The 16,365-nt window shown below is 43.0% G+C and overlaps 1 protein-coding gene across 2 annotated transcripts in view; it reads right to left on the bottom strand.

Moving 5' to 3' along the window:
• The window catches only part of LOC118400205 (cGMP-dependent protein kinase 1-like), a 172,856-nt gene that overhangs the window by 131,443 nt on the left and 25,048 nt on the right, over nt 1-16,365 (bottom strand). For both annotated transcript variants that reach the window (XM_035796846.2, XM_035796837.2), the window contains exon 2: nt 278-444. In XM_035796846.2, coding sequence (XP_035652739.1) covers nt 278-444 — 167 coding nt within the window. The remainder of the gene's footprint in view (nt 1-277; nt 445-16,365) is intronic.

Raw genomic sequence — 16,365 nt, 5'->3', positions numbered from 1 at the left:
AACTATTTTGTGTATGTCCATTACATTAAATTAAATAAATAAAAATCTATTTAAACTACAGGTTCCAATGCAACAAAATAGGGAAAACTCCAAGGGGGATGAACACTTTTGCAAAGCACTGTAACTGTAATGGTTATTCCCACTCATGGGAATCCTGTTTCAAACAACAACAACAACAAGAACATTTTAGAGCCTTACACAACCTCACAAAACCCCAATGCCAGAAGTACAAATCTCAGTGTGTGATGCAGGGAGTGAGTAAAGATACTGTATGTACCTTCCATGACGTAGACCAGTGAGCCCACATCGCCCTCCTTGATGATGCAGCTGTCTTTGGCATACTCCACAGGGTACATGCAGTCCACGATCTCCTGGATCTGAGACAGCTCCAGGTTCTTCATGAAGTCATTGTCCAAGATGGCCTCCTTGATCAGGTCTTTGGACCTGGGGGGACAGAGGAGGAGGTAAATAAATGGGATTCATATGTCATTGTAAGGGCATGTAAAACACTCATTGGTGATTAGTGTTTTCCTTGGCATTGTTTAGGTGGTGGATACCCCCTACCCATTTTTCTGCCTCTATTTTACATCGTACTGTACCTAGAAAAGCATGTTGGAAACACTGATTGCATAATGCCCTACAAAAAGAGTGTACCTTGTTTGGACATTCAGCAGTTTGTCTAAGGTGGAGTATTGTGAGCCTGCTGAATTTAAAATTATTATTCAACTGAATATTCAGAAAATACCACGTTAACAAAATGTGTTCTAAATTCTGTGGTTTCAAGATAACTCTTATTATTTACATTTGTCTCAACAGCCGTAACAACTCAAAAAACAAAAGAAATCCATGCCAAATAGAAATGGATTGATTTGATTCATAAGTATCCTGTGTAAAGACAAATTGAGCTTAGACGTATCTACAAGGGTAATCCACAAAGCTATTTGAAGAGATGTGAACTGACATTATTCTGTGCTATGAATATGCAGTGCAACCTGTTGCTAGGGGATGGTATAATGAACACTTCTAATTCAAAGTGCCGTAATCAAGAGGTCAGGTGTGAACATCTTAAGGATCAAACCCCTTTTTCAATTTTCGCCTTAAACAACATACCCAAATCTAACTGCTTGTAGCTCAGGACCTGAAGCAAGGATATGCATATTCTTGATAACATTTGAAAGGAAACACTTTGAAGTTTGTGGAAATTGAAATGAATGTAGGAGAATATAACACATTACATCTGGTAAGAGATAATACAAAGAAAAAACGTTAATATTTTTTCATCTTTGAAATGCAAGACAAAGGCCAATATACAGTGGGGCAAAAAAGTATTTAGTCAGCCACCAATTGTGCAAGTTCTCCCACTTAAAAGGATGAGAGAGGCCTGTAATTTTCATCATATGTACACTTCAACTATGACAGACAAAATGAGGGGGAAAAAATCAAGAAAATCACATTGTATGATTTTTAATGAATATATTTGCAAATTATGGTGGAAAATAAGTATTTGGTCAATAACAAAAGTTTATCTCAATACTTTGTTATATACCCTTTGTTGGCAATGACAGAGGTCAAAAGTTTTCTGTAAGTCTTCACAAGGTTTTCACACACTGTTGCTGGTATTTTGGCCCATTCCTCCATGCAGATCTCCTCTAGAGCAGTGATGTTTTGGGGCTGTTGCTGGGCAACATGGACTTTCAACTCCCTCCAAAGATTTTCTATGGGGTTGAGATCTGGAGACTGGCTGGGCCACTCCAAGACCTTGAAATGCTTCTTATGATGCCACTCCTTCGTTGCCTTGGGATCATTGTCATGCTGAAAGACCCAGCCACATTTCATCTTCAATGCCCTTGCTGATGGTAGGCTTTGTTACTTTGGTCCCACCTCTCTGCAAGTCATTCACTAGGTCCCCCCGTGTGGTTCTGGGATTTTTGCTCACCGTTCTTGTGCTCATTTGGACCCCACGGGGTGAGATCTTGCGTGGAGCCCCAGATCGAGGGAGATTATCAGTGGTCTTGTATGTCTTCCATTTCCTAAAGATTGCTCCCACAGTTGATTTCTTCAAACCAAGCTGCTTACCTATTGCAGATTCAGTCTTCCCAGACTGGTGCAGGTCTACAATTTTGTTTCTGGTGTCCTTTGACAGCTCTTTGGTCTTGGCCATAGTGGAGTTTGGAGTGTGACTGTTTGTGGACAGGTGTCTTTTATACTGATAACAAGTTCAAACAGGTGCCATTAATACAGGTAATGAGTGGAGGACAGAGGAAGAAGTTACAGGTCTGTGAGAGCCAGAAATCTTGCTTGTTTGTAGGTGACCAAATACTTATTTTCCACCATAATTTGCAAATAAATTCATTACAAATCCTACAATGTGATTTTCTGGATTTCTTTTCCTCATTTTGTCTGTCATAGTTGAAGTGTACCTATGATGAAAATTACAGGCCTCTCTCATCTTTTTAAGTGGGAGAACTTGCACAATTGGTGGCTGACTAAATACTTGTTTGCCCCACTGTATAACTAAGGAATCAAGGAGCAATTTAGATGTTGGCCACTAGATGGCAATAGTGTATGTGCACTATTGACTATAGACTGAGTCAATGAACCATTGCATTTCTGTTCAAAATGTTGTTTCAAGACTGTCCAAATGTGCCTAATTGGTTTATTGATACATTTCCAAGTTCTTAACTGTGCACTCTCCCCAAACAATAGCATGGTATTCTTTCACTGTAATAGCTACTTTAAATTGAACAGTGTAGTTACATTCACAAGAATTTAAGCTTTCTGCCCATATCAGAAATGTCTATGTCCTAGGAATTTTTTTGTACTTTGTACTTACAACCTCATGCTAATCACATTAGCCTACGTTAGCTCAACCGTCCCACAGGGGGGACACCGATCCTGTAGAGGTTTAATTAGGAACATCTACATTTTAAGAAACCTAATAAATCAATGTAATATATCCTACACCATCTCAATTATTATTTATTTATTTTAGGCAGGTCTAAAGAAACATTACGATATGAAGAAGAAAATCAAACCTATTTCAGAATAACAGAATAGCATATTCATATGTTAGGCACTGATCTGGCTATACAATATATCTGTGGGCTAGACTAGTACATTTTGCAGGCAAGACTTGCTTATAATTCCTGTGGCATTATTTTATATTATTGTATAGTAAGAAGAACACAATTGATCATAGCTGAATAAAACAGAAAATATATTTTCCCTGAACGATTTCCGAGGGAGTGCACACATGCACACATTCTGTGTTGAACGGGTAACAAAGTGATCATTTGAAACAGGTCCTCCTATTCTCAATTTAATCTGGTGTTTATTTTTTATTTTGAATATCCCACAACAACAACAAATATGTCACCCGTAGACTGAACTGAACTAGAATAGCTCAGGTAGGCTACACCGATTGTAAAGAGGATGAATGTGTATCATTTTAAGAATTGAGAAATAAATCTAGCAGCACGAGAAAGCTGGGATCCTCTTTTAAATAGTGGCCAGTCAAAATGTTATTTTCACACGAAATTGAACAATGAATGGGTTTATAAGAACACGTTTCACCAGGCTCTGTAGGCTATGGGCTCTCTAACCCTGTTCCAGAGTTATTAGGCCATTGATAAGGTTGTGATACAAACCTTATCAATGGGCTAGGCTACATGAAGCATGTGACTCTGATTTTAAAAAGTAGGGGGGAAATGATGCGTTGTTTCTTAGACTACTGGGCATCATTCACAAGTGATAATACTCTTCCCCATCAGACTATTCTCAATCTTGTCTTTACATGTACTAAATAATATACACTACCGTTCAAACGTTTGGGGTCACTTAGAAATGGGATTTAGAAATCCTCAGCAATCTACACACAATACCCCATGATGAGAAAACGATAAAAGGATTTTAGAAATGTTTGCAAATGTATTGAAAATTACAAGCAGAAATACCTTTTTTTACATAAGTATTCAGACCCTTTACTATGAGACTCGAAATTGAGTCATCCTTGAAATGTTTCTACAAGTTAATTGGAGTCCATCTGTGGTAAATTCAATTCATTTGACATGATTGGAAAGGCACACACCTGTCTATATAAGGTCCTACAGTTGACAGTGCATGTTAGAGCAAAGACCAAGCCATGAGGTTGAAGGAATTGTCTATAAAGCTCAGAAACAGGATTGTGTCGAGGCTCAGATCTGGGGAAGGGTACCAAAAACATTCTACAGCAAGTCCCAAAAAACACAGTGGCCTCCATCATTCTTAAATGGAAGAAGTTTGGAACCATCAAGACTCTTCCTAGAGCTGGCCGCTCGTCCAAACTGAGAAATCAGGGGAGAAGGGTCTTGGTCAGGGATTTGACCAAGAACCCGATGGTCACTCTGACAGAGATCTAGAATTCCTCTGTGTAGATGGGAGAACCATCTATGCAGCACTCCACCAATCAGGCCTTTATGGAAGAGTGGCCAGACGGAAGCTACTCCTCAGTAAAAGGAACATGACAGCCTGCATGGAGTTTGCCCAAAGGCACCTAAATACTCTCAGACCATGAGAAACAAGATTCTCTGGTCTGATGAAACCAAGATTGAACTGCTTGGCCTGAATGCCAAGTGTCACGTCTGGAGGAAACCTGGCACTATCCCTACGGTGATGCATGGTGGTGACAGCATCATGCTGTGGGGATGTTTTTCAGTGGCAGGGACTGGGAGACTAGTCAGGATCGAGGCAAAGATGAACGGAGCAAAGTACAGCGAGATCCTTAACGTAACCTGATCCAGAGCGCTCAGGACCTCAGACTGGGGCGAAGGTTCACCTTCCAACATTACAATGACCCAAAGCACACAGCCAAGACAACACAGGAGTGAACGACTTGATTAGTGTAGTGTTAGCTAGCTACATAGTTGTCTTTGCTGTCTTCGTATCCAAGATAATTGTGTAGTTTAGAGCGTGTAGTCTTAGAGTGATTATCTTAATTTACCGAGGTTAGCTAGCCAGCTATTTGTCGTCCTTAACATAGGAGACACTGCTAGCTAGCCAACAGCTAGCCAACGTCTACTGAATAGAACTTCCGCACTCAACAACCCGGTCGCATTCCGCTTCGCTCCACAGGTAGTATCACATTTTCATTTCATTTCATTACAGCACAACGGTTTGATTTGTTTGATCGTAGCTAGCTACATAGCTAGCTACATAGCCGTCTGTGTATCAAAGATAATTGTGTAGTCTAGAGCGATTTTCTAGGTTAGCTAGCCAGCTATTGTCGTTCTTTTAACGCAACGTAACGTAATCAACACTGCTAGCTAGCCAGCTAGCCCCGAATAGCAGCACTGTAGAAACTATTACACTCAACGGAACGACTTGATTAGTGTAGTGTCAACAACGCAGCCACTGCCAGCTAGTCTACAAAGTCAACAACGCAGCCACTGCCAGCTAGCCTACTTCAGCAGTACTGTATCATTTTAATCATTTTAGTCAATAAGATTCTTGCTACGTAAGCTTAACTTTCTGAACATTCGAGACGTGTAGTCCACTTGTCATTCCAATCTCCTTGTATTAGCGTAGCCTCTTCTGTAGCCTGTCAACTATGTGTCTGTCTATCCCTGTTATCTCCTGTCTGCACATACCATACAAACGCTCCACACCGCGTGGCCGTGGGGCCACCCTAATCTGGTGGTCCCAGCGCGCACGACCCACGTGGAGTTCCAGGTCTCCGGTAGCCTCTGGAACTGCCGATCTGCGGCCAACAAGGCAGAGTTCATCTCAGCCTATGTCTCCCTCCAGTCCCTCGACTTCTTGGCACTGACGGAAACATGGATCACCACAGATAACACTGCTACTCCTACTGCTCTCTCTTCGTCCGCCCACGTGTTCTCGCACACCCCGAGAGCTTCTGGTCAGCGGGGTGGTGGCACCGGGATCCTCATCTCTCCCAAGTGGTCATTCTCTCTTTCTCCCCTTACCCATCTGTCTATCGCCTCCTTTGAATTTCATGCTGTCACAGTTACCAGCCCTTTCAAGCTTAACATCCTTATCATTTATCGCCCTCCAGGTCCCCTCGGAGAGTTCATCAATGAGCTTGATGTCTTGATAAGCTCCTTTCCTGAGGACGGCTCACCTCTCACAGTTCTGGGCGACTTTAACCTCCCCACGTCTACCTTTGACTCATTCCTCTATGCCTCCTTCTTTCCACTCCTTTCCTCTTTTGACCTTACCCTCTCACCTTCCCCCCCTACTCACAAGGCAGGCAATACGCTCGACCTCATCTTTACTAGATGCTGTTCTTCCACTAACCTCATTGCAACTCCCCTCCAAGTCTCCGACCACTATCTTGTATCCTTTTCCCTCTCGCTCTCATCCAACACTTCCCACACTGCCCCTACTCGGATGGTATCGCGCCGTCCCAACCTTCGCTCTCTCTCCCCCGCTACTCTCTCCTCTTCCATCCTATCATCTCTTCCCTCTGCTCAAACCTTCTCCAACCTATCTCCTGATTCTGCCTCCTCAACCCTCCTCTCCTCCCTTTCTGCATCCTTTGACTCTCTATGTCCCCTATCTTCCAGGCCGGCTCGGTCCTCCCCTCCCGCTCCGTGACTCGACGACTCATTGCGAGCTCACAGAACAGGGCTCCGGGCAGCCGAGCGGAAATGGAGGAAAACTCGCCTCCCTGCGGACCTGGCATCCTTTCGCTCCCTCCTCTCTACATTTTCCTCCTCTGTCTCTGCTGCTAAAGCCACTTTCTACCACTCTAAATTCCAAGCATCTGCCTCTAACCCTAGGAAGCTCTTTGCCACCTTCTCCTCCCTCCTCAATCCTCCTCCCCCTCCCCCCCCCTCCTCCCTCTCTGCAGATGACTTCGTCAACCATTTTGAAAAGAAGGTCGACGACATCCGATCCTCGTTTGCTAAGTCAAACGACACCGCTGGTTCTGCTCACACTGCCCTACCCGGTGCTCTGACCTCTTTCTCCCCTCTCTCTCCAGATGAAATCTCGCGTCTTGTGACGGCCGGCCGCCCAACAACCTGCCCGCTCGACCCTATCCCCTCCTCTCTTCTCCAGACCATTTCCGGAGACCTTCTCCCTTACCTCACCTCGCTCATCAACTCATCCCTGACCGCTGGCTACGTCCCTTCCGTCTTCAAGAGAGCGAGAGTTTGCACCCCTTCTGAAAAAACCTACACTCGATCCCTCCGATGTCAACAACTACAGACCAGTATCCCTTCTTTCTTTTCTCTCCAAAACTCTTGAACGTGCCGTCCTTGGCCAGCTCTCCCGCTATCTCTCTCAGAATGACCTTCTTGATCCAAATCAGTCAGGTTTCAAGACTAGTCATTCAACTGAGACTGCTCTTCTCTGTATCACGGAGGCGCTCCGCACCGCTAAAGCTAACTCTCTCTCCTCTGCTCTCATCCTTCTAGACCTATCGGCTGCCTTCGATACTGTGAACCATCAGATCCTCCTCTCCACCCTCTCCGAGTTGGGCATCTCCGGCACGGCCCACGCTTGGATTGCGTCCTACCTGACAGGTCGCTCCTACCAGGTGGCGTGGCGAGAATCTGTCTCCTCACCACGCGCTCTCACCACTGGTGTCCCCCAGGGCTCTGTTCTAGGCCCTCTCCTATTCTCGCTATACACCAAGTCACTTGGCTCTGTCATAACCTCACATGGTCTCTCCTATCATTGCTATGCAGACGACACACAATTAATCTTCTCCTTTCCTCCTTCTGATGACCAGGTGGTGAATCGCATCTCTGCATGTCTGGCAGACATATCAGCGTGGATGACGGATCACCACCTCAAGCTGAACCTCGGCAAGACGGAGCTGCTCTTCCTCCCGGGGAAGGACTGCCCGTTCCATGATCTCGCCATCACGGTTGACAACTCCATTGTGTCCTCTTCCCAGAGCGCTAAGAACCTTGGCGTGATCCTGGACAACACCCTGTCGTTCTCAACTAACATCAAGGCGGTGGCCCGTTCCTGTAGGTTCATGCTCTACAACATCTGCAGAGTACGACCCTGCCTCACACAGGAAGCGGCGCAGGTCCTAATCCAGGCACTTGTCATCTCCCGTCTGGATTACTGCAACTCGCTGTTGGCTGGGCTCCCTGCCTGTGCCATTAAACCCCTACAACTCATCCAGAACGCCGCAGCCCGTCTGGTGTTCAACCTTCCTAAGTTCTCTCACGTCACCCCGCTCCTCCGCTCTCTCCACTGGCTTCCAGTTGAAGCTCGCATCCGCTACAAGACCACGGAGCTGTGAGGGGAACGGCACCTCAGTACCTCCAGGCTCTGATCAGGCCCTACACCCAAACAAGGGCACTGCGTTCATCCACCTCTGGCCTGCTCGCCTCCCTACCACTGAGGAAGTACAGTTCCCGCTCAGCCCAGTCAAAACTGTTCGCTGCTCTGGCTCCCCAATGGTGGAACACACTCCCTCACGACGCCAGGACAGCGGAGGCAATCACCACCTTCCGGAGACACCTGAAACCCCACCTCTTTAAGGAATACCTAGGATAGGATAAAGTAATCCTTCTCACCCCCCCCCCCCTTAAAAGATTTAGATGCACTATTGTAAAGTGGATGTTCCACTGGATGTCATAAGGTGAATGCACCAATTTGTAAGTCGCTCTGGATAAGAGCGTCTGCTAAATGACTTAAATGTAAATGTAATGTAAATGCTTCGGCACAAGTCTCTGAATGTCCTTGAGTGGCCCAGCCAGAGCCTGGATTTGAACCCGATCTAACATCTCTGGATAGACCCCATCCAACCTGACAGAGCTTGAGAGGATCTGCAGAGAAGAATGGGAAAAACTCCCCAAAAACAGGTGTGCCAAGCTTGTAGCGTAATACCCAAGAAGACTCAAGGCTGTAATCGCTGCCAAAGGTGTTCCAACAAAGCAGTAAAGGGTCTGATTTCTCATGTAAATGTAATATTTCAGTTTCTGCTTTGTCATTATGGGGTATTGTGTGCAAATTGATGAGGGGGAAAAATGATTCAATCAATTTTAGAATAAGGCTTTATCCTAACAAAATGTGGAAAAAGTCAAGGGGTCTGAATACTTTCCGAATGCACTCTATTACTGTAATAAGATCATATAGTTTCTGTCACAAACTTCAAACTCCACACAGTTGATCCTGTAATCGCTGCAAAGGGTGCTTCAACAAAGTACTGAGTAAAGTTAGGGTTTTATTTGCAAGAATTTGTAAAACCATCCCTAGAAAAATCTGTTGTCCTGCCCCTGAACAAGGCAGTTAACCCACTGATCCTAGGCCATCATTAAAAAATAAGAATTTGTTCTTAACTCCACACAGTTTTCACTGACGAGTTGGATATTAATTTCAACAACAATTTATGTACTTACAGCACTCTACTGATAATCTCAGTGCGTCCTTGCTGGGATGACACAAATCTACTGCCGGAGAATATCAACACCAAACACATTGGTTCACCGTTCCACGGAAGCAGACCGTACACAGCGTACCATAATGTTCTGAATAATGGCCAAGTCTACCTCGCTCCCTATACCCATGAACCACTTAGGCGTCACAAACACAAGTCCAACATTTATCGGAAACTATTAAACTACCTGTTCACTACCCTCCTGCTCTCCAGGGTGCAACTCAATCCTGGGCCCAACATCACCGATTCAGCGATACGCACCGGAGGGGAAAGCGGTGGATGGCCTTGTCCACTGATCGTCGCCGCTGTGGAAGAGGGTGAGTGCTATGGTACCATGGTTTCTCTCGACTCACCCGGCTCCAGGATAGATTTTGACTCTTCAAACATACCCAAGTCACTATAAATGATCCCTGACTCTGCTTCTGGTACGCAAGCTGTTTTAATTAGTTCCCCGCATCCAGTGCAGGCGGGAGGGATTGTTAATTGCGCTACCGAACTGCCCCTGGTCAGAATGAAACAAAACGGCCTAAACCCAGCTGTCAGAAAACACTGAAAATTTTACTTTTTTCAATGTGTCAATCACTCTCGAGTCATCTGGGACCCACGAGCTAAGCCCAAGAAAAAAGTGACAAATTCAACATCTACTCACAGACTCCAACCTTGACTTCCTCTGCCTCTCAGAGACATGGCTCCATAAAAACTCTCCATATGCTGCTTTGATTGTGCCTGGCTACAATGTTTTCAGGAGAGACAGGATTGAAGGAAGAGGAGGGGGTGTGATGATTTACATTAAAGCACATATCCGATGTAAACAAATTGAGTGGTCATGTGATAATGAACTAGAATGTATTGGCCTGAACGTTACACTGTCTCCCCAAATGTCTTTTACCCTCATTGGAATGTATAGGCCACCTTCCACCAAAAGAGTGTTTTTGATCAGTTTAATAACATGCTTAGGGAATGTGATTTTGGGAAAGAGATAATCTTAATGGGACATTTTAACATTATTTATGAAGACAAGGTTTGTAGGAAAACCCTCAAACGGATCACTAATACCTTTTGACCTTACACAGCTAGTTAAAGGGTCAACCAATGTGACTTGTTGCTCTAAAACACAGATTGATTTGGTGTTCAGTAATAAACCAGAGAGAGTGACTAAATCATTCAATATGGTTACTGGGCTATCTGATCATAATCTGACAGGTTTAACATCTCTACTGTTAGAAAGCCAGATCAACTAAGAATACCTAAGAGTGAATTAAGCTATTTTGAAAACGCAATTAAGATAATTAACTGGAATGATCTCTTGTCCTATACAAACGTGGAAGCTGATAGTCAAGTTTTTCTATCCACAATCCAGACTACAATAAATGGTTTACTAAAGAAAATCATATCCAAACCTGGCCAAAAGAGCACTCTTCCTTGGTTAAATGTAGAAATCTGGAAATTTAAGAAAGAACGAGATTATGCTCTAAAAATAGCCCTAAGATCCAAATTAGAGCATGACAGACGTAGGTTTACCATGTTGAGAAATAAGGTGATGAAAGAAATCAGACAGGCCAAGGCAAACTTTTTTATTAACAAAGGGAAATTCTAAACTGATCTGGGAGAATCTAAAAAAGTTAACAGGGAAAGACCATAGTAACACTGCAAAAAGACTAGAAATCATGGTGAATAACAATCTAACACAGGATGCAGTCGAAATAGCAATAGCCTTCAATTCCTACTTTATTGACTCTGTCAAGGTACTGACACAGAACCCCTCCACTGGTTTCTTGGGCTCAGTGCTAGTAAATGATGCTCAACCTGTCTTCATCATAAGAGAAGTTTCTGAGTCAAAGGTGAACAAGGTGATAAGCTCACTAAATAACTCTAAAGCCAATTATGTATTTGGGCTGGACTCTACCTTTCTTAAAAACTACAAAGAGTCACTCATTGGCCCCATTACTAAGGTCACCATCACATCTATTGGTCTCGGGGTGTTTCCAAGGGTATGGAAATCGGCCATAATAACGGCCATCTTTAAATCAGGCGACCCTGCTGACGTAAGTAACTACGGGCCCATTAGTATACTACCTGTGGTGTCAAAGGTTGTTGAAAAGTGTGTAGCAGAACAACTTTCCCACCTCAACAACAGCCCCTTCACATTACACTCCATGCAGTTTGGCTTCAGAGCGAAACCCTCCACAGAAACGGCCAACTGCTTTCTTCTGGAAAATGTGAAGTCCAAGATGTACAAAGGGGGCGTTGTTGGGGCTGTGTTTCTGGACCTAAGGAAGGCTTTTGATACTGTTAACCATGAGATTCTCATCGCAAAATTGTCCAAGTTCAACTTTTCCCCTGTGGCCTTGAGATGGATGAAATCATACCTTGAAGGCAGAACTCAGTGTGTCAGAGTGAGCAATGAGCTGTCGCCCACTCTTAGCTATGATGTGGGCGTGCCCCAAGGATCAATACTGGGGCCCCTCCTGTTCAGCCTGTACATTAATGATCTGCCTTCTGTCTGTACTGGGTCTGAAGTTCAAATGTATGCAGATGATACAATCATAAATGTGCATGGAAAGAGCAAACAACAAGCTGCACAAGAACTCTGTGATGGTCCAGGTTACAAAGTGGCTCAGTGACTCGTGTTGCATCTCAATGTGAAAAAAAAACAGTTTGCATGTTCTTCAGAAAGAGGGCAACAGATGCTACTGAGCCAGATGTCTATGTGTCAGGGGAGAAGCTCCAGGTGGTATCTGATTTTAAGTACCTTGGCATCATACTTGATTCCAAACTCTCTTTTAAAAAGCATGTGAAAAAGGTCATTCAAATAACTAAATTCAACTTCGCTAATTTCCGATTTATACGAAATTGTTTGACTACAGAGGTAGCAAAACTGTACTTCAAATCTATGATACTCCCCTACTTAACATACTGCTTGACTAGTTGGGCCCAAGCTTGCTGTACAACATTAAGACCTATTCAGTCTGTCTACAAACAGGCTCTCAAAGTGCTTGATATGAAACCCAATAGCCATCATCACTGTTACATCCTCAGAAAGCATGAGCTCAAGAGTTGGGAAAATCTTGTGCATGTCTTGTATTCAAGATCCTAAATGGCCTGGCTCCCCCTCCACTCAGTATTTTTATTAAACAGAAAACCCAAACATATGGCAGCAGATCCACAAGGAAAAGCACCTTTAGTAAATCCGTTTTCTCTGTGAGAGCTTCCCATATCTGGAATACACTGCCATCAGACACACATAACTGCACCACACATCACACTTTCACAAAATGCTTGAAGACATGGCTAAAGGTCAATCAGATTTGTGAACATGGTCCCTAGCTGTGTGTTGCCGCTTTCCATGTCTGTTGTCGGTAACTTGTGAGGTTTGGAAACACTTTGTTGCTTTTATGAATTTTGTCTTGCTGCTTTTTGTCCTATGTTGCTCTGTCTGTATGCTATGTCTTGCTTGTCCTATGTTGCTATTGTCTATATTGTAATTGTTTTTAATAACCTGCCCAGGGGCTGCGGTTGAAAATTAGCCGGCTGGCTAAAACCGGCACTTTAACTGAAATGTTGATTAATGTGCACTGTCCCTGTAAAAATCAAATAAACTCAAACTCAATGTAAATACATGCAGATAAATTAAAGTCAGATCAATGAAATACAGGTCTAGGGACTGGTAGGGTTAAGGTGCATGTAGGATAATCCCATTTGTATTACTCTTTATGATTTTGATAGTCTATGTTTATATGTCAGTGTTTTGTTAATATCCATGGTTACGGCTCACCCTCTGCACCTGTAAATACAGTGCTTTCAGAAAGTATTCACACCCCTTGATATTATGTTGTGTTACAGCCTGTTGTGTTTGGGCTCCTGAATGGCACAGCAGACTAAGGCACTGCATCTCAGTGCTAGAGGCGTCACTACAGACCCTGGTTTGATTCCAGGCTGTATCACAACTGGCCGTGATTGGGATTCCCATAGTGCGGCGCACAATTGGCCCAGCGTCATCCGGGTTAGGGTTTGGCCGGGGTAGGCTGTCATTGTAAATAATAATTTGTTCTTAACTTACTTGACTAGTTAAATAAAGGTTTACTAAAAATATATATATTTTTAAACAGCATGTAAGATGGATTCAATTGAGATTTTGTGGGGCACTGGCCAACACACAATACCCTATAACTGGAATTCTGTTTATAGAATTTTTTTACAAATGAATTACAAATGAAAAGCTGAAATGTCTTGAGTCAAAAAGTAATCAACCCCTTTGTTATGGCAAGCCTAAATAGGTTCAGGAGTAACAGTCGAGCAGGGAATTTCAAACACAGATTAAATCACAATGACCAGATAAGTTTTCCAATGTCTTGCAAAGAAGAGCACCTATTGGGAAAGGGAAAGGGGATACCTAGTCTGTTTCTCAACTGAATACATTTAACCAAAATGTGTCTTCCGGATTTAACCCAACCCCTCTGAAACAGGTAGGTGCGGGGGACTGCCTTAATTGGCATCCATGTCATCGGTGCCCGGGGAGCGGTTTTACCTGCCGTGTTCAAGGGTAGATTGGTAGATGGGTAAAAATAAAGCAGACAGTGAATATCCCTTTGAGCATGGTGAAGTTATTAATTACACTTTGGATGGTGCATCAATACATCCAGTCACTACAAAGATACAAAAGGAAACTGCTAAGGGATTTCACCATGAGGCTAATGGTGACTTTAAAATAGTTACAGAGTTTAATGGATGTGATAGGAGAAAACTTAGGATGGATCAACATCATTGTAGTTACTCCACATACTAACCTAATTGACAGGCTGAATAGAAGGAAGCCTCTACAGAATAAAACTATTCCAAAACATGCATCCTGTTTGCAGCAAGGCACTAAAGTAATACTGCAAAAAAATATGGCAAAGCAATGAACGTTTTGTCTTGAATAAAACGTTTTGTTTGGGGAAAATCAAATACAGCACATTAGAGAGTACCACTCTCCATATTTTCAAGCATAGAGGTGGCTGCATCATGTTATGGGTATAATTGTGGTCGTTAAGGACTGGGGAGTTTTTCAGGATTAAAAAAAACGGAATGGAGCTAAGCACAGCCAAAATCCTGGCGCAAAACCTGGTTCAGTCTGCCTTCTACCAGACACTGGGAGATTAATTCACCTTTCAGCGGGACAATAACCTAAAACACAAGGCCAAATCTACACTGGAGTTGCTTACCAAGAAGACAGTGAATGTTCCTGAGTGGCCAAGTTACAGTTTTGACTTAAATCTGCTTGAAAATACTGTATATGGCAAGGCCTGAAAATGGTTGTCTAGCCATGATCAACAACCATTTCAACCTAGCTTAAAGAGTTTTGAAAAGAAAAATGGCAAATATTGCACAGATCCAGGTGTGAAAAGCTCTTAGAGGCTTAACCGGAAAGACTCACAGCTGTAATCGCCGCCAAAGGTTATTCTGACATGAATTGATTCAGGGGATTGAATACTTATTTAACCAAAATATATTTGTGTTTTGTTTTTCATTCATTTTTTACAAATGTTTGACTTTTTATAGAGTATTGTGTGTAGATCGTTGACAAAAAAATTACAAATAAATCATTTTTGAATCCCACTTTGTAACACAACAAAATGTGGAAAAGTCAAGAGGTGTGAATACTTTCTGAATGCACTATAAATACCACAATATTGCACCTGATTCCGTCTGATGCCTGATGATTCGCACCCCATGACCAGAATGATTTTTCCACTATCTTACAAAGATGCATCTGAATAACTTCCATAGACAGAGACACAAAATATATCTTATTCCCTAGTGCACTACTTTTGACCAGAACATAGAATTCGATTAGACAAGATTGGGTGTAATTAGTGCTGTATACAAAGATTTTCTGTGTCTGTTTTGTATTGAAATAATTTCACAAGGAAGCAGACAGTCATTTTAGCGCTTTATCACCCGACTGTAAAAGGGGCTAATCACATGTAACAAGGACTTCAAAGAGAAGCTTCTATGTCATTAAGGGGATAAAAAAGGGACAGGAAATGCTTTCTACCCCTCAACAGATGCTGGGAATAGAACTCACAAAAGGGAGACGGTTTGAAGTGTGTCCCAAGCTTCTAAAATCCCCATCCAGTAATCTCTGGCAACACACCACTCTGGCAACACCCCACTCTTCCTTTTTACGAGCGACCACACACAGCCACACAAACATAATATAATAATAATATACAGTATGTAACTTAGCAGACACTTTTTTTTCAAAACGACTTACAGTCATGCGTGAATACATTTTACTTACAGGTCTACAATATTTAGTTTGTGCCAAAACATATGGCCTGCCTATCCTTTGTTGATAATATGAAGGTATAAAAGGAACACACTTTAAAAACAACATTATCTTTCAATCTATCCTAAAGAGAAGCACAGCAGGGAGCGGTATTGTTATAGTACTCCCCTGTTTCCCAAGAGCAATATTTGCATACCTCTGGAAGCTTTTCTCCTTAACCCCTGACCCTTTGACAGATTTACACACAGGAAAGGAGTGAGGGTCCCTGGCCTCGCATACTACACTACAGACCTCAAAGTGGAGGAGCCTGCAGTCCTGTGACATTTCTCTGTTTTATGTCCTCTAGATTCTCGCCAGTTACCCCATTACACAACAACCCTCTTCCTCTCCTCCGCCTCTCCTTCTCTTTCTCTGTGCTGGAAGGGAAGATAAACACACTCAGTCAGTTTTGGGGACCGAATACAGTCCGTCTTCCTTAAAAGGAGAAAATATGCTCTTTTAGAGGAATAAGGGAGAGAGAGGCTGAGCGAGTGAAAGTAGAGATAGAGATGTAGGCTCTTAATTGGAGCCAGTTTGCTATAGCAGGAAAATAATCCTGCAGCAACAGGGAATGTGAATTATTGTCTGGATTATAATTCATGGACGTATTTGTAGGGGTTGATACATTTTTGGAAAAAATCATGTCTGATATGTCAAA

This window comes from Oncorhynchus keta, chromosome 2 (genome assembly GCF_023373465.1).
Source record: "Oncorhynchus keta strain PuntledgeMale-10-30-2019 chromosome 2, Oket_V2, whole genome shotgun sequence".
NCBI lineage: Eukaryota > Metazoa > Chordata > Actinopteri > Salmoniformes > Salmonidae > Oncorhynchus > Oncorhynchus keta.
Note: the sequence above shows the minus strand (reverse complement) of the source record. Positions and strands in the feature narration are given on the sequence as shown.